Source organism: Poecilia reticulata, chromosome 13 (assembly GCF_904066995.2).
Source record: "Poecilia reticulata chromosome 13, P_reticulata-male-v2, whole genome shotgun sequence".
Lineage (NCBI taxonomy): Eukaryota > Metazoa > Chordata > Actinopteri > Cyprinodontiformes > Poeciliidae > Poecilia > Poecilia reticulata.
In genome coordinates, this window is record NC_088842.1 from 19,702,756 (window position 1) to 19,728,050 (window position 25,295).

The 25,295-nt window shown below is 40.3% G+C and overlaps 1 protein-coding gene across 2 annotated transcripts; it reads right to left on the reverse strand.

Moving 5' to 3' along the window:
* Window positions 1-578: 578 nt before the first annotated feature.
* On the reverse strand, window positions 579-23,059 carry LOC103474716 (tumor necrosis factor receptor superfamily member 19-like). Of its 2 annotated transcripts, XM_081614195.1 has the most exons (10): window positions 22,897-23,058; window positions 21,577-21,667; window positions 20,516-20,629; window positions 13,985-14,163; window positions 13,803-13,888; window positions 6,325-6,489; window positions 4,250-4,378; window positions 3,963-4,065; window positions 2,663-2,934; window positions 579-1,245 (listed from the first exon to the last, which is right to left on the reverse strand). In XM_081614195.1, exons 2-10 carry the CDS (start codon window positions 21,640-21,642, stop codon window positions 1,241-1,243), a joined length of 1,119 nt encoding a protein of 372 aa, XP_081470321.1. In that variant the 5' UTR covers window positions 21,643-21,667; window positions 22,897-23,058; the 3' UTR covers window positions 579-1,240. The 2 variants fall into 2 exon arrangements, with proteins under 2 accessions (XP_081470321.1, XP_008424093.3); XM_008425871.3 differs by lacking the exon at window positions 21,577-21,667 and having other exon boundaries at window positions 22,897-23,059.
* Window positions 23,060-25,295: the final 2,236 nt, after the last annotated feature.

A 25,295-nucleotide genomic window follows, 5' to 3' on the forward strand; every position in this document is an offset into this window, starting at 1 on the left:
AAAATATGACGCTATTTTTTTCTGGTTTCTAGTGCAAATATAAGGAAAAACTAACTTAAAAAGTCCATTTCCAGCTAGATAGTTTCATTTAAGTCAATAATTTCTAAATGTTGATTAAAAAGTACTAGTTATAACATGGGAAAGAGGTCTTGTTATAAGTGAAGCAATCTCCGAGAGGAACTTGTGCTTTTTAAAATCTAAGTAGATAAAGGAATTGTCTACTTAAACACAAGCTCCTATATCTTACAGAAAAGTTACTCGTTAGTTTTTCTTTATTTGAAGTGTATTAAGATGTTTGCACAAGTAGTAGACCAAAAATAGTTGGTATGATTTTGTACTTTTGCTGTGAAGTTGTTCGTATAATACTGCCACCCAAAAAAGGAACAGTTCAAATGAATCATTCAGATTGATGAGTGTATTTATTTCTACCCGATTGTAAATTCATGTTACTCGTGGGATTTTTTAGATACCAACAAATGGGTATCACCTTCAGCAGGGAGATGAGGTCAAAGGTGAAGTTGCACTTAGTAATTTCACAGGTAAGTATTCCACTTCTTCAATGAAACCATGAAATGTCATTTTGTTTCAGAGGTTTATTTACAACGCTACGTGGACATGAAGCTTCACAACCAACAACGCTAGAACAGAGCTGAGAAAGGCAAGCATGCAGTCAAGTCTACAGTCCGTAACAAAAATATTGACCTATTAAGTATTTTACAGTATCTACAGGGCGTTTATCACTTAGACATTCCTCGTCCCAACCTGCTCCGTACGATCAAGATTGTCTTCGATGTGCAACTTTTTCACCTTTGAGACATTTCGTCAAACTTTTACACAAAAGCTTCATAACACCTGCTTCTAGACGAGCGGTACAAGTTTAGATTCTCCTACATGTGACGATGCGAGACATTCTCAGGATTCACTTTGCTTCACTGGTAAAAGTCACAACGTTTCAACTTCATATGATCGAACCCAGTGGGCCATCGAGTTCACATTCTCGGTGTGTTTTAGTGTGTTCATCCATCTGCGGCAGCGCTCCTGTGGGGGGTTTTTGTTTGGACCATCTGACGGAGGGCTCTGAGGCTCACCGACGAGGCATTTCGAGGAGACGGCACGGCCGCGGTTGTGTCTGTGTTGCTGTGCTTCTGTGCGCGTGGGGAGACTAGGTAATAATCCGAGACTGAATCTGGCCGTGGCTGTTGTTGAGTCCAGGCGGGGGTTCAAGCCAGAGACGTCCACGTCACCCTGGGCAGAGAGCAGGAAGAGGAGAGCGCACACACAGCGATTAGTAACGTATCTGTCCTGAGACGGCAGCGGGCCGACTTAAAGCTGGATCCTGTTGACTACATCAAAGGGCTGGAGTTGTCTCCAGTTTCTTTTACTGCATGCTCACCATGGACACACATACACACACACACACTAAGCGCTACATAACAGTTTATAAAAAGGCTGGGCTGAGACACACGTGTCCACATGATGTATGAGGAATTAATGTATTTATTCTCTCCAGTTTGTGTGCTTTCTGAACCTGAGTGGACCTTAGGATGATGGTGATTCATTATTACATTATAATAATAATGTAATAATTATTAATGCATTTAATAAAATAATTATTAAATGCTCCCTATAGTTAAAGATACAAAAAAATAAAAATCCTTAGGACTAATTCATTCTTTATCCAGTTCTTATTTGAAGTTTAATAATTTAGTGGGGAAAACTCCCTTCATTGAGAAATAATAGTTTTTATCTGATTACCTGCTCCACAATTAGTAACATCTATAGAAAAATCCTCCAACTACTTTAAGTTTTGAAGTCCAATTCATTCAGTTTAATATAGCAGCAATTCACAACATGTCGTCTCGAGGCACTTTCTAAAAAAAATTGTTTAAATTTAATCATGTATCCATTCCAACTGAATTCAAACAGTGTGCTAAACTCAATTTATTATTCAAGTTAATTTTAAAAATGTTCTATATAAGGAAACCCAGCATATTGCATCGAGGCGTTGAGTTGCAGCATTTATTCCTCCTGAATGAGCAAGTAGCAATAGCAGGCGACTGCCTCTAAATGTGAGGTTCAGAAGCTTTAAATTTGTCATCAATGGTTTCTTGGTTCCCCGGAATATTAATATACACAGATCTGTTTTTTTATAGCAATTCTTGAAAATGGGACTCGCACAAGAACGTGTTGTTCCAGTTCAGGCAGACGTGTAAAGTTCAAATAATAAAGCTATTGACCTAAACTTGTTCACATCGACAATTACAGCAGTTATAAAAAAAAAAATGTTTCAAATAACAATAACCCACGTTTATTATATCACAACTCCTGTTAACGTCTGTATATCCTACATGGCACAGCGTCAGACCTGAAAAACTTCTTTTCCCACCTTTGTATTGTACATTTAGCACTAATCTCAGAACATTCTTTATGACTTTTTATAAAAAGTTTAAATGTTTTAGTTTGGATGTTGAGTGGGTCATGGCACACACACAGGTAGGAGGATGGTATTTTTTTCTTATATTAAGTAAAGCCTTTAAGCCAAAGGTAGGAGTAAATATTAATTTATTTATACACAACCACATCATAACACCCCTAGCCCCCCCCTAAAAAAATACAATTTATTTTAAAAGTGACATAAATCCAGAGAAACATGGCCGCTCACCTTCCTGCGTTTGCCCTTGCTGTTTAGGAAGAAGTGCATCAGCCACAGTGTCACTGCAGTTCTCTCTCCTCCTTTCACATGAATACTCCCTCAATCCTTCCCCTTCCTCTCCTCGCTCCTCGCTTCCTCCCGCTGGGTCGACTCCACAGAGCGGAAGCTCCAAGTATTCAGGAGACTCGACGCTTCCTGTCATTTCGTCCGCTCCCACACACTCGGGCTCTGTGTGGCCTTCCAGCCACATTGGAGTATCTTCTTCATGTAGGTGCCTATTTCTGTGGAAAGAAAAAACGCAACCGTGTATGTAACAACCTGAACACATCCTGGTGGAGACACCCATTTGATTTTTCCTGTTGGCGGAGCTTCAAACAGACGAACCTCTTAATTCGCCTACAGCAGCTTGATAATAAAGGCAGTAAGATGAAAAGTGGAGTGTTCAGTGTTAAGCTGGTTGATGTTCTACCTGCAGGTCTTAACAAAAGCCGAGCTTACAGGGGACGACCATGAAGAGACTTATGCAAATTTGAATCAATGGATTCTAATCCGACGTTTTATCTACAGTGATAATATTAGCGTTACATTAAGCAATCAGCTGGTGACTGGTTTTAACCAGTTTTCAGTTTGACTTGTCCTGATCCTTAACTGGCAATTCAAAAATCCAATCTTATTCTGGTTAGCACAAAAAACAAAAAAAATAAATAAATCTTGAAGCTACTCAAATGATAATTACATTTTCCACAATAAAATATTTGTTGCATTTCAAACAGACTGAACATTTTCAAGCAAAGCTGGCATTATTTACGGCTAGTGATTTTAACCATTGTAATCGCTGATATAGGATGTTAAACAGCTTAAAATGCCAGTTTAGGCTTCATAAAGCTGGAGATGAGAAATTAGCCAAGAAACTCTGATTAGTGAATCTCTAGCGAATGTACAAATCCCCTTTTATTCAACGATTATTTGCATAGAGCCTTCAAAATACTCGTTTAATGTTTAGCTGGATTTACCAAGTGAAGTGGCAAATATTTGTTTGTTTATTAAAACCATTTTACATTCTGCAGGTAACCTTCTCCATTGTAGATCACCTCTACATTTATTATTAGGCTAATTGTAACCTCTTTGGCACATTTTTTCCCCTCCAACAACAGGATATCACGAGTGTTTATTATCTCCACTATCATACACCTGTTGGTAAGCTATTCACAGAAAAATGATTTCTATTGCAGCTAAATTTGATAATTCAGTCACAATGTATATAGATTAACACTCTACAAGATTGTACTTGAGCACGAATGTTACTTACTCATCACTGAGGCTCATCTGTGACTGGAAAGGACTGACATCCTGGCTGCAGCCCAAACTGCAACTGTCATCATAGCACAGAGAGGGGTTCAGGTGTACTGGACCTACACAGCACACACACACACACACACACACACACACACACACACACACACACACACACACACAATATATAAATTTCAAGACAGTCATCTGTACCGTTCATCTTTTGGTGACTTGCTCACCAACAAAGTTAACAAAACAATCACTGGATTTTTTACAGACTTCATCAACTGAACCTAAACGCACCACAGCGGTGTCCGGAGTCCAGGTGACACTGGCAGCAGGTTCTGTGGGGGAAGTCGTGGAGCCAGCGGGCGTCCAGACAGGAGAGCTCCGCCCCGCTGTAGGGACAGTCCTGAGACCTCAAAGAGGAAGCTGAAAGAAAAGAACAGCAACAACACGTTGATCTTCCATGACGCAAGAAACGAGCTGCAGACCTCTCAAATTGTTCAACGAAAAACCCATATTTACAAATGGACTTTAGGTATAAAAAATACAACTAACTAATCTGTAAGACCTCAATAAATATGAATTTATTGCCTAATCAATTTGTTCCAGCCTCTAAATCTGTAATCATTCTCTCCACAGGACAAAGTTGTAGCATAATCAGGTATAACTGACAAGCCTAACCAGCATCACGTTAATGAGGTTCATAATAACTCCTTAGTATAATTTGAAAGTACAACAGTTTGCATGTTGTGCCAGCTCTGGTGAAGGGCGTTGTGCATATTTTAATGGAGGGAAATCACCGACAAAATACTTAACTGAAGCAATCTTTTTGCAAGGAGTTAAAAAAAAAAAAGTGCCTTGATACCTTCTGCTACAACTCTTTGTTCCCGACATGCTCAAAGGGGACACATGATGTCATTAATTTGTCGCCCGGGGATATTTCACAGGCTTAATCACTTCTAGCCTCACGAATGCAGCTTATTAAACAAGTTCCCACAAATATGCAGCGTCGTTTAATAAAGCTTAGTTCAGCACCCGGTTTGGGACGTTAACAAAGGAGAAATGAAGTCAAGTTCAGACAGCAGTGAAGCCTCATTTCAAGGCCTTAGCAGCTCTTTTTTTTCAAACACATTAATCTGCCAACTTAATATCTCTGAAGTCAGGATAATAATTTAAAGGCAGGCTTTAGAATGCACATGGGCTTTTTTTTTAAAACATCTTCATAAAATTATCTTGCACTGAAATGTCACTGTTGTAACAGACCCACAAAAATTTCACAGAATATTCAAAAGTGATTCAAGATCGTTTTTTTAGAGGCATGAAATCATGAAAACTCCATGAAAAAGTGAGATTTAGGACCTTGTACAAACTCAGCTGGGTCATTATCAAAATAAATATCTCTACAACTTTGTTGAAAAAAATACTATCGTGCACCCTGGAACACAGTTTAAGAAACGTTTTTACTCACATAAACACACACAATGCCCCACCTCAGTGTTCTTTTAAACAAAAAACGCAAAAGGAGCAGCGCAAAGCTAAAACCGGTGTCAGTTAATCGGATTGCTTCAAACAAAACAAACACAACTTCCTACTAGGAATTAAGGAAAGCGCCTGAAGGTTAATTTGTGTTGATAGATATATAGGTTGAACTACTTTAAATCGTGTATTAGAATATAAAGTTAATAAAAATACATGACTAAGTCAATTGGGAATCATGTCAATCTCAGTTTCCCCATGTGGATACAGAGATTTCCCCAAACCCTCTTTCTTCAGAAGTTTGATAATCATTTTTAGTGACATTAAACTGAGCTTTTGTGTGGATTAAAGGACAAAATGCATAAAATGTGTTTGCTTTCTCTGCTATATATGGAGCATCACAAGTCTCAGTTTTATGTTCAAATCCTTTTGAAGTTTTAATTATTGATAATAACCTTCAGAAACTTAAAGATGACCTCCACAATCACACAGTGATAAACTCAAACTACACATCTTGATGATGTACTTGTATATTTTAACAAGAACCAAACAACATCGTTAAAATTTCTCTTTCCGTCTTGCAGAGACCTTAAGACTTGCTTTTATTGCTTGTGGATTAAATCCCTCTGCTTCTACAAAATTAGGTTGCACAAATGACGAAAAGGATCTAAAAAAAAAAAAAAAAAAAAAAAAAAAAAAAAAAACTCCAATTCTGGAATCTCTTGTGTTGTCGTCCTGCACATTTTAGTAGAAGATTACGTCTGGCGCATCTTTACCAGCCATTCAGTTTATCAAAGCCACACTCATAAAGAAGGGGATTAATAAGAAAACATCTAAAATGTTCCTTCGAGAAATAAAGAAAATGCAGCACACAGCACGAGGGCATCCTGACTGACCGCTGGGCTTCTTCTCCAGCAGCTGCCTCTTGCAGTAGATGACGCACAGAACCAGCAGCGCCAGCAGGACCGTCGCCAGAGCGCTGCAGATGACCGCGGCCAGCGCCACGTCACGAGGACTCGTCACCACGGAGGGCAGAGGCACCAGGTTCACACGCCCACTACCTGCGGAGGAGACCACACAGGGAAATGAGAGCAGAGGAATAACATAACACGCTGCTTTACTTAAAGTGGAAGAAACGTCCTGGACAAACACGGCAGACGGCCATAATAATGCGAGCCTCCCCAGGCGATGTGGAAGCGGGAGAGTAATTGTCTCTTTGTTCTTTGGGTCAGCTGCCTTTTTGCTAAAGCCTAATGAAACGAGCAGAGGAGTTCAAAGACAAAACGCCTGTGGTGGATTCCCTCTTTAACTGCCTCTGTCTTGTTCTGAGCAGAGGATGATTTACACACATTGGTCTCCACCTACCACCCCTCTCGCACTTCGACAGGCACACAAGCTAGGACAGCTTAAAAAAAAAAAAAAAAAAAACCTCAAGTTTCTCTATGTATGGGATGAAATTAGAAAACACAGTCTATCTAAGCGTCTGCGTCGTGCCGGTTTCATAATGAGGCTCCATTACGTCTCTCATCCCACCTGAGGGGAGAAACAATGTCTGCATTGGCTCCAGCCATCGGGACCCTTGACACACAGTCATTTAAAGCCTTGAAGAATGCAGCTCATTTTACGTGTTCGCACAGCTACGGAGCGTCGGGGCTTAATGCGGCTTAAGGCTAAACATCACAACAGAAAAACGTGAAGCGGTTTAAAAAAAAAAAAAAAAAAAAAATGGCTTCTGCTATACGTGTAATCATCCTTTAATCAAATGAAATTCTCCACGCGGTTGAAGCGGGCGACTCGTTTGTGGATTTTTCTAAATGTTTTCAGAGACTGTTAGTTTAAACAAAGATCACAGAGCGCCACACATCACGAGAACTTATTCAGAGTCAGGTTTCACCATTAATTCTTTTTTCATTTTTTTTTCGGTTTTTACATGAAAGTGCAGAGATTTAAGCAAACGCAAAATAAAGGCAGAGAGCAAAGAATCACCAAAACACTCTGCAGCTGTGTTTTGAAGAATCAGGTGATAATTATCGGTGGGAGGATCATTACGTGCAACTCTTTTCACGTTTCAGACAATTATATTATCTGTAGTGAAAGGAAAAGTTGAGTTTATCAACCTGTGCTGTGTGTCGTGTTTGCTTTTTTAGTTCTGACAAAGAAATGTGTCAGTTTCTTTGTAGAAACTGACACATTTTGTGTAGAAGAGGAAAGTTAAGGATGGGGAGATTTGCATGGCATGATATGGTTTAATTAAACTAAACCATTACCCATGGATAGTAATATTTACCACATAGTGTCACAATAAAACTTTCTTTCCTTGTCATCAACCATTATTAGAGAAAGCCTGAAGGCTAACGCCAACACAGAGAAAATTCGAAGCCTTTCAGTCTCGCTGGCACACCCTTCACATATCAGTTTATAACTATTCCAAATTTGCGCATAATTTCAAAGCCCTTCCACTCTGATTGTTGTTTTCAAAGAAAGACAGTAGCAGCCTAAACTCTCAAGGCCATGTACAAATAGCTCCACACAATTAACTCTGACCTGCTGGAGAAATCACACACACACACACACACCCACACACACACACACACACACATACACACACACACCCCCCCACACACACACACACACACACACACACACAGTCTCCCCCGGTCTGTGTGCGTATGACATTTAGGGCGTGGGTTAATACAGAGCAAACAGCGACAGGGAGCGTACAGTGACGTGAAGCAGATCGAGCGGTTACCAATGAGAATGGCAGCAGCCAGAATGAGTGAGCTCTTGTTTGAGGAGATCTTTCTTCTAGTCAGCTCCGCTATTTGTTTTTCAGTATATTAATCATAAAGGCGACCGGTATCAGCCTTTTCACGTTCAAGAGCTCTTTGTTTTGCAGTGTAAACATTGCTTTAGCGCTGGCCAGCTTTTTTGTTTTTTCTTTTTTCCTCCTCTTTTAGACAGATATGGGATAAGGGTATTTTAACATTCCTTCAGATGGGGAAATATGATGAAACACCAAAAGCAGCGTTTCAAATCTCCCGAGAAGGGATCGCACAGGACCGGTTGGATATAAACAAGAGAACGTACACGATGTCGGATTTATGGAACATTCCAGAGGCATCGTGGCACAACTTGAGCCATGCTGGTTTATATAAGTTCCTGTTTATACAGGCATGTTTGTATTGAAAGGCTTTAGCTGCAGTGAAGCTGATAACTCCTTGTTTGCTCTCAAACCTCCTGGTCAAACTGAAGAATACAAAATAAACTACTGAGGCAACATTCAATCACAGTAAACCAGCTCAAAAATTCCTTTAGCCTAAAGTATTAAAATCTGGAATCTAAACCGGCATCCTAAAGCTGAGTGTTGTTTCCAACTGTGTTAGTGTTTGGTTTTTTATAGACTCTCAACCAGCCCAGGGTGTCTGTGTGGTGTCTGACCATGGTGTTTAAACTTGGGTCTTCATTGTGAAGGTCAGATCCAGCTCATCCGAGGTGAGCATCAACACAAAGGCGGCCTGTTATCGGAGCGCCGGCAGCTGCAGCGCACACAGATAAACACTGCTCCATTGAACAGACCTCACCTGCTGATATTATCTCCACACAAACCAGACCAATAAACCGCAGCCTTTCACAGACGCACTCATTTTGTGGAATGGCACTTATAGTCCAAATAAAAGCAGCACGTCTTTGCACCTTAAAGGACTCTTTGACTTACGTCTGTATGAATGCGTCTGAGGTTTTTCTTTAATGGGGCCGTAGCGATGTTTACCCTGATCGCTGAATAGGAGAGAGGAATGCATTTTATCTGGTGCAGACATGAGTTGTCATTTACACATAAACGTTAGAGATGTTTGATTCTTGTCTTTCAGCGCAGTGAAGAAAATGTAATTTACTAAATTTGACATGGCGTGTTAAGCAACATCTGGAATCACAGCTTTAAAATAACAACAACAACTCAGTCAGACAGTGTGTTTTAAAGGAGTAACGCAGCAGGGCCCCTCTCCCACCTGTTGCTGAGCCCTGCTGTCAGGTTGGCTGACACAAAACTAATAAACTTTTCCCTGTTAGACAGGATGAGATTCTCAGTGTCATAATCTTGTGTACAAATACAATAAAAATGTTTGGTGTGATATTTGTTTCTTTAAAAGAACAGAAGCAATTAGTCATACTGCTGCTAAAATAATCCAACATGAAGGTTAATAAAGGTATGATAATGTTATGCTTATCAGTTCTTGTAGTTATTTTCATTTTGGAACAAAAATGTAACCAAAAAAATAGGATAAATATGTTTAAGTAAAGCATGTAGATAACAGCTGGTTAGTGTTTCAGAGGGTCTCCTCGGCTATAGCATCCTTATTAAATTATATTGTGCTGTATGTTTGAACTGCTTTGGTACAAAATGAATTTCCCCTATCGGGAGAAATAAGGAACTACACTGGATTATAACACGGTTACTGTATGAAGAGCTGAATGGTTAAAAGTTATTTAGTATTTGTTTAGTCTTTATTTTAAATTAAGTCTATGCATCAAAATAACAACAAAAAACTATACAGTGCTTATCATTTTAACCAATATATCATGTTAATAAAACCAAAACATCCTGAAACTGTAGCATTTTTAAAGATTATTACATTGTAAACAATTTTTTCTAACTAATTTTAATTTTTTATTTTCATTTGCCTCTTATGCCCCACCTCCCTACATGAGACCAAATATAATTTATAGCCACAAACAGTACGACAAGAATGCCTGACCCTGTTCATGAGTGAACTTAAGTTTGATAACTAAACTGTGTTGCATCTTAAACTTTATGTCACCGTTTTCCGTTGACCTTCAGGCTTTGTGGATTATTTGATTGTCGTAATTAAGGCTTTAATTTACCCATGAATGCATTTCCTGTATTGACTTGATCTGGTGACATAACAATTGACGGCAACAGAAGCACTTCCTCTTCAGCTGAGATTGAACTTTTTTGCCTCCGTGTCAGAGCCGACTCGATTTGTGTGCATGTAACGACCTCTTCTCTGGCAACACCAAGCATGATTATTGCTGTAAGGTGCCGCTTTGACAGTTCGCATATGGCTTGAGTAAGACAGGAGGCAGGACAAAGTGTTCTGCGATCAGCAGCTATCATGATCCCACACGTCTGCATCGGAGTTGCTTCGATGAGTGTGAGTTTAAATACTGGAACTGCTGCTTTAAGCTGCTGGTAGGCTGGAGGCTTTCCTTCTTTCTTTTTTTTTTTTTCTGGGAACTAGATTCATAAAATTAAATACTGGAGGATTTTTAACAAGTGTTTTAACTACATTTTGGGACCTAATGATATCTGAGAAGTCCAATTTTAATATGTGGACTATATTTGTAGGCAGGGTCTTGAAATGTCTGAAAAAGCATTAAAATAGTTTCCGGGTCTGAATATCTTCAGGAAAAATTTGCAATTTAAATAGTATTCATTTCCAGACTTTCTTTCTTATTTAATAATGTAGAATAAACAAGTACATCTATAGACACATTGTTTTTTCTTTTGTTTAGAGTGAAATTTATTTACCACATCGCAACTTAAATTTTTAAATGTATCAGAAGTTCCAAGCTGTGTTTTACAGAATCTGTATATTTCATAAGATGATTCAGTCCAAATTGGAAAATTTTAAACAGAATTGATCTGCATTAGTCCAGGAGGCTACAAAGTACAAATACTTTGAAAAAACAAACAAACTCTTTTACTCTTCCTAAACTAAGCTCTTATGAAAAGTGTTTAACAAAGGTGGATCAGGTCTGACCTGCCACTTTCAATTTTTATATTTTAAAGACATAAGAAGCTAAATGTACAGCTGATTCCCTGATAGAGTTGGTGGTTTTGAATCCAAAAGAAACTAAATGAATTACTGTATCATACCTCCATGACTCTCATATTCATCAAAATCAAGAACACGCTGTTAGCTGATGTGTTTATAGCCTGGAAATGGAGGGAAATCTTAGTTTTGGTAACAAACTACAGCCAGTCAAGGTAGAACCGGTTGATTCCTGTCTCTGTCTGAATAATTGGTGCAAATGTCAAAAAGTAATCTATATGAGTAAATATTGGTTGAAATGTTCATAACTGTATTAGAAAACTTGCAAAAAAAAAAAAAAAGTGAAAGTGTTGATGAGTAGGAATGTTTGAATGTGTAGCATTCAAGATGTATATCATAAAAGGCCAAATGAAGAGTTTATCTAATGGGGAACAAAAAGTAGACTTCCACAAGTCGTCTGATTAACTGGCAGTTTTACTTGAAAAACAAACAAGCAATTTATCTCATTCTAAGGAATGAAGATTCAGATAAGGTCAAACCTTTTTCAACAGATTTTTCAGCCTTTTGCTTAAAGGTTGCATTAATTATGCCTAATGGATGGATTTTATCACTTTCGTCTGTGAATAAACTGAAAACCATTTAAAATTCCTGACCGGCTGATTTATGAAGCCCATTGTAATAAAGTCTGTACAGGAAGAAGCTACCAGAGAACGCGTACAGGTTCAGCTCCACCGGGACGGTGAACTATTTCAGCAGATGAAACGCATTACAGAGGATGAAGAAATCCATAAAACACAACCTCATTTTAACTCTAAAAAGCCACTGGGGGAAGAGAGAGAAAGAAGGAAGGAGGGGGGGGGGAGATTTACAGTCCACCCCAAACTACTACTGCTTCCCCTTGCACAGCTGCACCGCTGCCCCGGGCCAGGGTGGCCTATTAGAATGATCTGCCCTTTAAGTTTTCACCATCCTCCTCGAGATAACAGCCGTGGATGGGGGTGAGGGGCGGCTGGGAGGAGGGGGGCGTGGCAAGACTTTCAAACGTTTGGAAATACTCCACCAAGAGTCCCTGTAGGAGCGAACCACCGGCTATGTTCCCACACACAATGGCCATTTTGTTTCACAGGCCTCCTCCAGTATCAAAACGGGAAGCGGCACAGATGGACAAATGAGCAGACAGAGGGAGGCCTGTTGTCTCAAGGTCAGCGTACACATCCAGGTTTTCTTTTTTTTCTTACCCACATCAATAAAGAGGCGAGATTAAAGGACAACACCAAGAGCAGCCGGTCCAATGACGCCTCCATTCTGCTGTGCAAAGACTGCAAATGTTGTTTAGGTGATAGTTCCCCTCTTCCAACACTTAAATAGTCAGTAAAAGCTCCCTGCAGGAAGTCACACTCAATTACCAAAGGTAAGAAGTTCATTTGCTTGTTGGTTTCATTTGCAATCTTGAAATCATACGATTGCTCTTGGCCAGGAGGAAGGAGTTAATAGGATGTACATCCTAATGGAATATGAGCTGTGTATTGTAACACATTCCCAGCATCTTTTGTTTAAAGCAGCAAACTCTGAATTGTTGCAATTGGTGTTGAATCAAACAAACATGCAGCATTTTTCCTCAACTGTGCCTTGAAAAGGATATTCACATTAAACCTTTGGACTGTTTAGTGATATTACAACCAAAAAGCATACCAACAAATTGTAGTGCATAGTTGTATGCATTTGCACCTTTCACTAGCAGTGTCTCCAAGCTTCTAAGGTTTGCACATAGCATGTGCAACACGTTTCTATCATTTTCTCCCTGAAATGTCTCCTGTGGTCCTAAATTTTCATGATGCTGTTCAAACTGAAATGTAATTACTTGTGTTCTTTATTTACTGCCTATGTCATTTCCAAAGGTGGTTGGTTGGATTGTATTTGGTGGTATCAGATAATGTGGGGTAAAAAAAAATGCACACTTTTCAGATTGTTATTTGCAAAAACCATTTGCCCCTTTCCTTCCACTGCGTGTTACTTTGAAGTTTGTGGCTCTAAAGTTAGAGAAAGTTTAAGGGAAGTGAATACTTTAGCAAAATGTTCTGATCAGGGAAGTTTTCTCTTTTAGCCCAAACTGAGCACTGAAAATGAGTGGCATGTTCTACAATCCAATATAATCCCCTGCTGGCAAATTTTAGGTAGTCATTGCAGGATCCATTTCAGCTCTTCAACTTCCCAGTTTTGAAATCCCAGCATTTATTTATCTTCGTAACATAGCTGGCTGCCTCGGTTCGACTTAGTGAGTCAAACACAGTTCGCTCCACCCTCAGAAAGTTGTGGTTCTGGTTACTCTTGAGGACTTTGTGCTGGCATGTCGGGTGTGTGTCTGTGTGTTGGCTTTGTTGTGGCACTGGGTTTTTGGTTCCACTCGCATTTGGCAAGAAGTTCAAATGATTGTGTGTTTGTGATGGTGGTGTTTGCCTTCTGACTTTTGTATCTCTGTTGTTTCATGTTCGAACATCTCCTGCTGCGGATTGGGGAGTCTGTTTTCTGGGAGCATTTCAGGCCAACCGTTAGGAGCGGTCAAATGATTCAAAAGTGCTTACAATTGGGCTCATATGGAGGCGGAGGGTCCCCACAAGGTATGCACTCCATGTCCTGGAATCCACTTAATTTTGTTTTCCTATAAAATCTGTGGCAGACACAAGGTTACATGTTTAGTAAATAAAACAGACATTTATTTTCTACTATAAAATTAGACAGATTGGTGTTTTGAGTGCTCGCTCACCCCGGTAGACAGTCGCCACACACGGCGTTGCTGGTGGTGGAGCAGTTGCCCTTCTGGAAGCGGTTGATGAGGCCACAGTCCAGACAGGGTTTGCACTTCTGCAGGCTCCGGTCCTCTTTGAAGCGGCTGCTCCGACAAGGCACGCACCGGGCATCCTCTCCATAACCAAAGCCACATTCCTGGGGGGATTAAAAGAGAAAAATACACTGAGTAAGAAGCGGTGGGGTTGTGCGGGGGAGTTGGTTGATTTGGGCTGATGTGCAGATGGTGAAAGGGGGAGTTTGAATGTGAACTGCTGGGGGTCTTGAAATTAAAGAATGATCTTAGCCCGCTGGGTTAGAGGGTAACAATGGCCTGCCTCTTTTGAGAGTCCATCTAACACAGCCAATAATCTCCCTGACTCTCGGTATGAATGAGTCGCCTTCCGCTGCAAGACCCAGAGGGGCCGTGCATTTGAATAATAAAGCAGTTGGGGGACACCCACTGTTGTATTATCGCAGGTTTATTGCTGTGTTTTTTAAACTACTCCCACTCCGAGCTGACTCAGTGAGGGCCCCGTTGATTGAGAGGCTGGCTAGCAAAGGAAACGCTTCAGGAAGAGCGCAGGGATTATAAAGAAGTAGATGGAGGGAAAAGCATATGAATACTTGTTTTGTGCTCCACCATTAAAGGTGCGTTTATAAAGGCCAGCTTCTCTTGCACGTGTGAACAATCTAATGCGAAACACTCCTCTGCATTGGTTTGTTTCAGCAAACATTTCATGCACCCTACTGCCTAGTGTACTTGTCATTTCAGTCTCATTCGAGTAAAGCTTCACAGTAAAGTCCTACAGCTTGAACTGTAGTCTGAAATATCCTAATGCCTTCTTAATAAAAGTGGTTTAAGGTCATGGTTATGTCTTTATTTTAAGTAATGGGAGCGTGATCTGCTTAATAATTTGGAAAAACAAACCATTAATATGATTAGCAAAATGCAAAACATTTTATGCCATGAAGTTTAGACAGTGACTCTGTTTAGAAAAGTACAATGAACCATCGTAGACTTAGTCACCTCATCCTCCAAAAAGTCTTATGTGGATACTTTAATGGACAAGAACTTACGAGAAATAGGTTTGGTTAATCAGAATTTTTAATGTGTTTTTGTTTGTCAGTCTTTGGCCTTCATGTTGCAAGTCACTCAATTTTATAAAGTTTATTGCGGCCGATTCCTTCCTGAGCTTTTATTGTGGTGTGACACATCAACATCTTCACTGGCACATATTTAGCCCCCCTTTAAAAACGTCCACATCCCCCTTTGCCCCAAACCTGAATCCTGAAGAAACCCTCTATGTTGTGAGCTAAAAACAAAAGTGGGTAATAATACCCAAGAGTCTAGAGAGATTATGCCAAAACAAAAGAGCAAAGATTTTGTGGTATAGATTTACCAGGGTCTCACTTTCTCAGACCTATATAGATAAAATTACAACCTGGCCACTGTGTATCTCTTTTCCCAGATATCCATATCTCTGAAGCTCCTGTTGAAAGCCTGGTGACCTTGACAACAGCTAGACATTTGGATGACAGCTGATATTACTGTACACTGCACAGAATGAAAATACCCTGCAGAAATGACATCATGCATTGTCCATTCATTATTGGCTCTGTGGCAGCTGAACTCCTGTGATCCAGGATCCCCACATTGCTGTCCAGATCCTGGAGGACAGGCATATATCATTAAAGTGAAGGTCAACTTCAAAAAAGAACTTCTCTCCTCGCCCGTGTCCCGTTTCACTGGCCTGGCATGCACTCCGGCTGGAATGTGGGCAGAAAACTTTGATACGGGGGGGGGGGGGGTTGGGTTTAGGGGAAATAAAAATGGAGGTCGGAGGCAAAAATGTGATCTTGCTCGGGCACAGAGAGGGAGGATTAGAAAGACGGCCCTTCCAGCCAAACACATGTGAGCCTGACATTGAAACCTTGAGCCGTGCTTGGCCAGGTGGCCCAGATTGGATCGGCCTATTGCAGCTGTTCCTCTGCGCTCTCCATAAAAGGCCGTACAATGCAGCAGGGCAGAGGAGGGCACCGAGGAAAGAAAAGAGGGATGGCTTATGCAGTAGGGAAAAAGACAAATGAATAAGACCCATCGTTGCATGTCATAATCTTTGGTTTTGTCAAGACAGTTGATTGAAAATGGACTTGCAGAGGAGCGATTGCGGGATAGGGCCTGGTGACCTATTTCCACATGAAGGAATGGGGCCTCAGGATGATTCAATCCAACCAGGCCCAGCATTGGCACAAGTACTGTTCATGGGGCACCACATGTCAGGATGGGCCGGTGCTGCGTGGACACAAGCAGGTCAGAGCACCGAAACAAAGAGGAATAAAGCCAAGTCCTGCTCCTTATGTACAGACCGCATAGGTTACTGAGGAGCAATGTCATCTTTCTTTTATAACAGGAAACAAGACACAACAGAGCTGACACAGGCACAGGAGAGGCTCACAATTTGTTTACTTCGGTAAAAACAGTTTCCTTATATCAATCTATTTTCATAGAGTGGAAAAATATGTAATGACTTCTGTTTTTGTTTTTAGACCATAATTTGCGTAAAAAGTGTAACTTCTCCTGTTTTTAGCCTTTGTTTAACATAACCTATAAAGCTAGACTATATTAGTTAGTCAGGCTATCTGCTCAGGTGGCTAGTCTGCAGCTTGTTGCTTTACAGACATGCTGCTCATAGGATGCCAGCTATAGTTTTAAACATTACCTTAATAAAAATTATGACTTTATGCTTCTTTTGGCTGGAAATGAATCAGAACTCTTAAATTCGTCTCTCTGGAGCTGTAAAGCGTAGGTGTCATTTTTCAGCCAGCTGACTGGTAGTGTGTGGCCAAAGGAGAGGTAGGGACAACATCACATTACTCAATGCTCTAAAAACCCTGAAACTGTAACTTCATGAAACCTTGGTGTGTCTTGATAGCAGTTACCGACCCATGAAAATATCAGATTGAAAGTCAGCACAACAAATACTAACAAGTACAGTTATATGTAAACATAAAATGTAAAAAGAATCTATAACTGTGGCAAACGTCAGCTACTTTAAGCAGCTTGAATTTCCAAAATGTTATCAGACTCACAGCTTATCAAAGGTTTGGAGGTAGAATGGTGAACCTTCATGGTCTCTGTCCCGTATCAGAAGGTGTAGATGGCGTCAGCATAAACAAAACAGCAGCATAACAGCTTGAAGGTCCTAAACTACAGTATTTTGAGAAAGTAACTCTGTTTTGGCCAAATCATCAGCTGAACCAGATAGGAGAGGACATATTTTCTGGCGAGTAAAGGCCAAAATTCAAAAAACAAAGAAACATGCCACATTGAGTTTGTTAACTGCAATAGTCTCTTTAACCCTCGTGCGTACGAAAACTGAGGCAAATGTTGAGGACTATGGCAAATGATACAAGTTTTAAATGTGTGGGGTCGGTTGGACCCCATTTCTACATACAAGGGTTAAAGTACGCAATCTGAAAAAAAAATGGCACTTTAAAAGAAATCTACAGACAACGTATCAAATTATGCATCCACCACTTCTACACACACAGATAGAAACTACTTAGAAATGACTTTACATGCCCTCAAAAACCATGAAAACTAAATAAAATAAGCAGATGCTCGACATCACGTTCCCCTGCATGTCCTATCTCCTGATCTTGTTTGGCTGAGACTGCCAAGCATAACAGCCGTGTGGAGGGGAGAGAGGGGCCGAGCTGGCTGGGTCCTGATGCGTGTTCAGACGCACAGATATTTCTGTGATTAAGAGGGAATCACGGTAGGAGAGGGGAGGGGGGGCGGCCGGTCATATGATCCTGTGATGAAACAAGTCTGAAAACACTGCCAAGTCCGTTGGAGCAAAGTTCTGTTTAGCTCATAACACAATGAAACCTGTTTTGTTTAGAAAGACTCTGAAAACTTCTTCAGATGTAAAAATTCTGCACCAAATGGACAACTTTTCTGCTGCTTGACAAAAATGAATATTTGCAGAGGCTTTTCAGCCAGCAGCACTCAGCGGTTCTTTGTCTTGGGATTGCTGTTGTAGGAAAAATTACCATCTTTCTATGCTACATATTGATGTCACATCAAAAACACACATTCCTGACATTTCTTTGTTGTTTTTTTTTGCCACTGGCATTTTTTCTAGAATGCACTGGAAGGCCAGAAAGCCTTTCTTCTACCAAAACCGACAGAGTAACAGGCTCTGAATGAAAGCTGGAATGAAATATGTGTCAGGGAGAGAAAGAGTAAGTAGTCATAATGGACTATGTGTGGGTGGCTCCTCGAGCAACAGTTAGCGCGGCGGTGCTAATTGATGTTTGTCAGAGCAGCTTCCAGAGGCAAACGTCCAGAGCAAACTGGGCCACATTCCTCTGAAATCTCTATAGCAGCTGCACAGAGGGACTCCAGAAGTCCGCTTCCTTCCCCACCGGGTCAAACCCCCATCGCTTTTAGGGCTACTCAGATCTCCGATCACAAGCTTTTCTAATGCTGGGAGTCTTTCCCCCGGTCCCAGGCTCTGGTCTTCTCTTTGAGCCAGCATCCCGCCTGCCTTCAGAGAAAGAGTGAAGCAGCCAATTATTAACCAGGACCCCAGGGTGGCGGGCAGCACTCACGCCTGCTGAGCAGGCAGAGAAACTGGAGGATCACTGAAGCATGTTACTGAGCACACAGTGCATGTTTGTGTGCTCGCAGATTAAAGGCGACAGGGCTGAAATGTGTTCAACAGATGTAAAGCTGAGGGTAGAGAGTGTTTTCATCTTTCATTTTCCTGCTGCTAATGTATTTTTGTCAGAAACATCTGCCTAGTATCCAACCATACACCAAGGCTGCAGATCATAAAGTGATACAAAGTTCTGATGCCCATTTTATCTCTGTGTGTTTGAGTTCATTTTAGAGTCCAATTAATTACCTGCAGTAGCGCATTGATGCTGGTATCAGAAACAACTTCTTTAGAATATCACAACAAGAGAAGGTCCTCAGCTAAGGTTTGGAAATATATTTTGCTAAAAAGTCTATTTCATCTTTATATATATATATATATATATATATATATATATATATATATATATATTTGGCACTAGTCAAAAGTGACTTGCACTATTTGCTTCATTACTATTCCCATAATTCAATCCATTTCATCTGAATTTTATGACACAAATAGCTTCTAAATGTAACGTGGAAGGAGAGTTTTTTTTTCCTTTTCTTTTTTGAAAATTTTACAACTAAAATCTGAAAAGTGTGTAGTGCATTTTTTGCAGTCCCTCAGAGTACAACGATCTTTCACTGGAATTATAGCTGTGAGTTTTTTGGAGCATGTCTCACCAGCTTTGAACATCTAGAAACTAAATAATCTATCAATATTTATTTTCGAAGCAGATCTCTGTCAGACTGCATAGAGAGTGTCTGTGAACTTGAACGTTCCAGTTTTGTCAAATCGGATGCTTGTTTCTGGTTGCTTTCCTGCATAAAGGTAAACCTCAGTCTCAAATCTTTTACAGACTGCTAGGTTTTCTTCCACTGCTTCTGTATTCAATTTTATCAACATTTCTGACCAGAGTCTTAAACTCTGCTGAAGAAAAGCATCCCCATAGCATGATTCTGCCACCACCAAGTTTCAAGATGGGCCTATAATAACTGTCATAAGACAATTGCCCAGATTAAATTACACACAGGTAGGTTCTATTTCCAAACAAATTGCCTTCAGAAATCAGATGAACTTGATTTTGTAAGGGGTATCAAAGTAAAGGGGGCATTATGCAGCAGAATGCCATACTTGTCAGGTATTTGTTTAATGAAAATTAAAAGCAGGGTCTCTTTTCTACCATTTACTAATTGTGCACTATATTTTGTCGGTCTAACCCATAAGATTCATTGCCACCTGTGGATATAATGTGACAAAAACGTTTGAGGGGTATCTAGATTATTCTATGTCCTGTTTATTTGGCTTCCCATCACTGCCTCCACTTGCCGGGGTGGATAGGTGCTTTAATCGGCGCTGCTAGAGAGGAAAAGGGCTTTTTGCTCACCAGCCCTAACTGACACTACAGAGGCCTGTTTGTACAAAGCTCACAGAAAGCTGCGGCTCAGGGGGTGGAAAAGACTCTGTTCCCTGTTGAGAGAGCTGCAAGCTTAGGCATGGCTTGCCTCAGAGGGTGAAGACAATGAGTTGGACCGGGCGCGATGGGGAAAGACAATGGAAGCCATTCAGCTGGAGGAGGTCAAAAGCATGGGTGTGACTGATTAAAGAAGGGCCGTCGTTGTTGGACAGAAGTTAATAACGGTTTGGCTGCTCTCTGGATGAAAGGGAGGAAGCAATAAATAAAGCTGCTAGTTTTTTCCCCCCCAACATGTGACGTGAAACACTTTTCTCAAAGTCCTTGTGATCGATTCCAAAGACATATCTTGCATTTGGACACAGAGCGCTGGATAAATCTGTCTAACAGAAGAGACGATTAAAAGGAAAAAAAAAAAGAAAAACGTATTTCAAAACAGTTGTGCTCCAACCTTAGAAAGCTCCTGTCCTGCATCGCACTGTTTGCAGGGTTTGCATTTCCCGAAGCGGTCCTTGTACTCCTGCTCTCTGCACTCTCTGCTCCCCTCCATGGCTCCCACGCCGATCTGAAGGGAAACAGACATTTGGTGAAAGTTAAAGATTCCTGCTTTTCATCACCACTTCTGTCCGTGGCAGATAAAGACAACCCCTTCCACAGCAGCGCATCGCTTTGTGTCATGATACTTTAAGAGGGTCTAAGTCATTGCTGTGGACTCCTTTTGATAGTAACGTCTGGAACAGATGGGATGTGAACAGATCAAACCTTAATGAGTCCTGTGGGAAACTTTGTAGCTGGCAACAATACAGAGATCACAGAAAAACAGAGAGTCTGGGCGGCAGATATAATCATAAAAGCTCAGTGGATAGGGAAAATATGACAGCATGCGCTCAGATGGGAACTCTCAGTCTCCTTTTCAACACTGCAAGACACACAGTCAGCAAATGCAGTTTATAAAAGCTAACATGTTTTAAAAAGTCTTGCACGTTGGTTTCTGTCAGAAGTGTTTGCAATGACATGTCTGAGAGGGTTTTAATCACAGTTATGTGTTGCCCCTCACCACCTGTTGCTGCGGCTACCTGGACGAAGGATAATTCCCTTTTTTCCTCATTGACAAGAAAAACAGTTTTTAGAGATGTTTCCGTGAATTAAAAACATCAGTCATGCCACAGAAGCTAAAGGAGTGGCACCCGAAAACCTGCCGCCCACCACAACCCTCCCACAAATGTTTCTGTGCACTGGTCAGCTGGCTGAAAGGAGGCTACTACACTTTTCCCTCAAAGTAAGACTAATTCTGATGGTGGAAAACTAACAGAGCGGCTCCCATCGCTCCAACAGCTACCCGAGAAAATAGCCAAACTAATTCATTTTTGTCAAGATCGATGTCTAATAAACAAAATACCCATACATACAGTAAGTTACAGATAATACAACAGTGATAATCCATGTATACTTTAAATAATGATAATAACAATACAATTAATCACAAATGTATACAAGTAAACGCGTTCCTACCAAAGCTGAGAAGACGATATGTGCAGCTAGCAGGAGCGACAAGCTGTGTGGAAGCCTCCAAAACATCTTGACGGCCACCTACTGCTTTGAGCTGAAAGCAAGGACACACCAGTCAAATCTTTATATTCTCCTGTTAAGAAGCAAAGGCATATTTGTTTGGGACAATATTTTGAGATCAACAAATAACGACTAATATGACAACTGAAATACTGATACGGTATTTCCCCACTACTTTAAAGTTAAAGTGAAATACCACTGTGAGTCCGGGTAGTTCTAAAGTAACTGTGTAGAGTTTGGTGATCAAAAACAAATATGTAATACAGAGTAAGTTGTTGATTTCTTTGAAAGCACACACACACACACACACACACACACACACACACACACACACACACACACACACACACACACACACACGCACACACACACACACGCACACACACACACACACAAAGATCTGATTTAAATTTAAGCATGTGCAGAGAGCATGAACATGACTGGAATCTGGAGGTAAGAACGCTTTCCAAAAAGAAACCCTGAAATAAAATGTAACATTTATTAAAGTCACATTTCAGAGTGGTATATCTTAAAGGAACACATTTTAAACAACACTGGCAGAATCTGTTTATCCTACTTAAACTATCACTTAATAATAAAATAAGAGTAGTTTTCTAAATTATGATGCCTTCTTATTTAGATTTTTCACACTCTGCATAGTGGTGAGGTCACATATTTAAACCAAAAAAAAAAAAAAAACTCAGCAATTTAGGCAAAATTAGTATAAAACTCTTGGTATTGGTGAAACATTTTTAGACAAACTGATGGAAGTTGTTTGCCAGGACTTGAGTACAAATAAAACAAAAAGAGCGGGTCAGGAGGATTTGTTAATTTTCAATGAAGGACATAAAAACAATAAATCCCTTAAGTTCAAGTCACTGGGAAGAAAACTGTCATATTATGGGTTTGTTCCTCACATTACAGGTTCAATAGTTTGGTAGAACCAGAAGCACAATCAATGTACATGTAAAGCCACCCCTTCTTTTTATTTAGTTCAAATATCTTATTTGAACTAAATAAACTATAATTCACATCTCACCCTGCTTGTTGCTAAATGCAACCAATCCAAAATTAATCAACAATTCCTAAATAGCAGCTCAAAAATGTAGCCACCAAGAAAACAAACAAGAAGACTGAATTCAGCGTGATAAACAGTGCAGGTTTGTTATGGTGACTTTTACTGTGATCTGCTAAAATCCAACTCTGTTTCCCGTCAGTGAACGACGCATGAATGTCCCAAGCTGAACTCAGCGCGTTTCTTACCTGATCAAAAGAAGAGCAGGCTGTTGGTTAAAGATCCCAAAAAAGTGGACAGCAGACCGGCGAAAGGCGTGTTTCCCGCACCGGTCCGCTCACCATGTCAGCGCCGCAGCTCCTGCACCGCACCGCACCGCACAGCTCTGCGCAGCTCAAGCTCAGATCAAAGGCGGGGAGAAGGGGCAGGCTTTATGGATCTGATCTGAAATCAGCCAGCCTACATCAAAGACACGCTTTCACACACAGAGAGAGAGAGAGAGAGAGAGAGAGAGAGAGAGAGAGAGAGAGAGAGAGAGATGCGCGCGCACACACACATGCACGCACGCACGCATACTGATCATTGAATATGTGTATTCAATGATCAGAGTCTTCAGCCCGGTGGTTCCTGTATCAGATCGATGACAGCAAATATTCAATTTAATAAATGTTGAGACATTGTGTAACCCACAATTTGTGTCGCTTTTCTCCAGGGGCGTCCCTAGACACAAAGACAGTCTGGAGCACATGTTCGGAAAATAAATACAATTTTAATATTTCTGGATTTTAATTTTTTTTTTGCAATAATATGAAGGATATGCAAATAATGAAAATAAAAATAAGAATAAAAATCTTTCACTTAATAGACCCCGATTGAAAGTTTATATGATTTACCTTGTATTGGTCCCTTTAACGTCACTGGCAGCTCATCACTTATTTATTTTTATTTTTTTGCTAAATCAAATCCAGTCAATTAAAACTTTGAAAGAGTCCAGACCTCTATCAAGCATTCTTTTCTGAGGATCCAGACCGTCTGTATGAAGCAAAGTGTAGAACAAGGCGCTGGTTTTTACCAGCCTTCTGACTGTGGCTTGGATTCAGCAAAACCCCATAATTTACCTTGTCTTAATTAGAGCTTGAATACTGCTTATTATTAGCATTTGCAATTCATTAGATATAATTCTGATATCTTTTGCCTGTTTCATAAAGTTTGGTTGCCGTCACACACATATCCTTTGATAGCTAATTCTTTTGCTTTTTCCATGGCTCTGAATCCACCAACACCCATGTAAGGATAAAACATGCAAGTCTGTCAGGAGTCCAAATAACACTTGCTTCTATGGTATGCAGAAAACCACCAATGAATGCATAACACGCCAAGCTTTAAAGCAGATGGGTCAAAACGGCAGAAGACAACGCTGCTGTCAGCTAAGAACAGGAAAGCAAGGTTACAGTTCACACAGATTCACCACGATTGGACAATAACAGATTAAAAAACAATATTGCCTGGTTGGATAAATCTTGATTTCAGCTGCAACATTTAAGTTCAGAATTTGGCATAAAGAAAAAAAGGGCATAAATCTGTCAAACCTAAATTGCACAAATCAGTGTGGTGTTATTGTTGGGATGGTGTTGGGGACATTTTTGCATATTTTGGCACCCATTGGACTCCAGCTGAGCATAATTTCAGACCCACAGTCTTCATAACTCTGACCACCATCCTTTAATAACCACAGTGTACCCATATTCTGTTGCAATGCTTCCACCAGGATAATGCACCATGTCACATCTCAAATCATCGAGCTCAACACTGGTTTCCTGAACATGACCATGAGTTCAACTGCACTTCACTGGACACCACAGACACCATGTCTCAATCTACTTGAACTCCTTTGGGATAACGTGGAGCAGGAGATTCATATCATGGATCTCAGGAGCATTTTCCCAACAGCTTGTTAAATCAATAAAAATTAAAGCAATTCCCAAGGCATAAAAGGGTCCAAACCAGAACTACGGTGTGTCACCTAACAAAGTGTTTGATTAGTGTATTGTTTAGCACTGATTGTTTTTAAGCCATTTTAAAGTATTCTCTGATTCTCTACCAAAGTCCAACAGTCCTTATTACTCTAAAGGTTCCCTGATATGAGAGTTTATTTATGGCTTCAGTGACACAAGAGCAGCCACTAATATCCAAACAGCATAGCAATAAAAAAAAACAAGAAAAAAAATGCAAAAGCTTAAACTCACTTCCAGGCAAAAACTTGTGCATACATGCGCGTGCATGCCCCTATGTATGTGTGAGTGTCAACCAAGGCAAAGACACAAAGGACAAAAGTTCAGCCCTGCAGTAAAGTGGCCAATTATACAGTACAAGTCTGGGCATGTCATGGAATACAACAATCCCGGGAAATCAGAGCATACTCACATGTAAATCTGCTTCAAAATCATAAGATGGTACATTTTATTTATTTTATGTGAAATACAGGTTGTTATGACTATAATTTGTTTCTGTCTTAAAGTTTTGTGTGAATTGTACACCATGAGTTAATGATTTAATTGAATTGAATCATTAATTCACTTACAAGTGATCACATAAAACAATTCCATTGTGTAGTTTATAAAGAACAATAATATTTTGTTCAATTTTT

Excerpts from the sequence above, each read along its gene's own strand:
- LOC103474716 (XM_081614195.1), bottom strand. The coding sequence starts at position 21,642 with ATGTTTTGGAGGCTTCCACACAGCTTGTCGCTCCTGCTAGCTGCACAT. Across the intron at positions 20,630-21,576 it reads ATATCGTCTTCTCAGCTTTG|ATCGGCGTGGGAGCCATGGA; the intron begins GTAGGAACGCGT and ends GTTTCCCTTCAG. Across the intron at positions 4,379-6,324 it reads GCTGGAGAAGAAGCCCAGCG|CTTCCTCTTTGAGGTCTCAG; the intron begins GTCAGTCAGGAT and ends CTTTTCTTTCAG.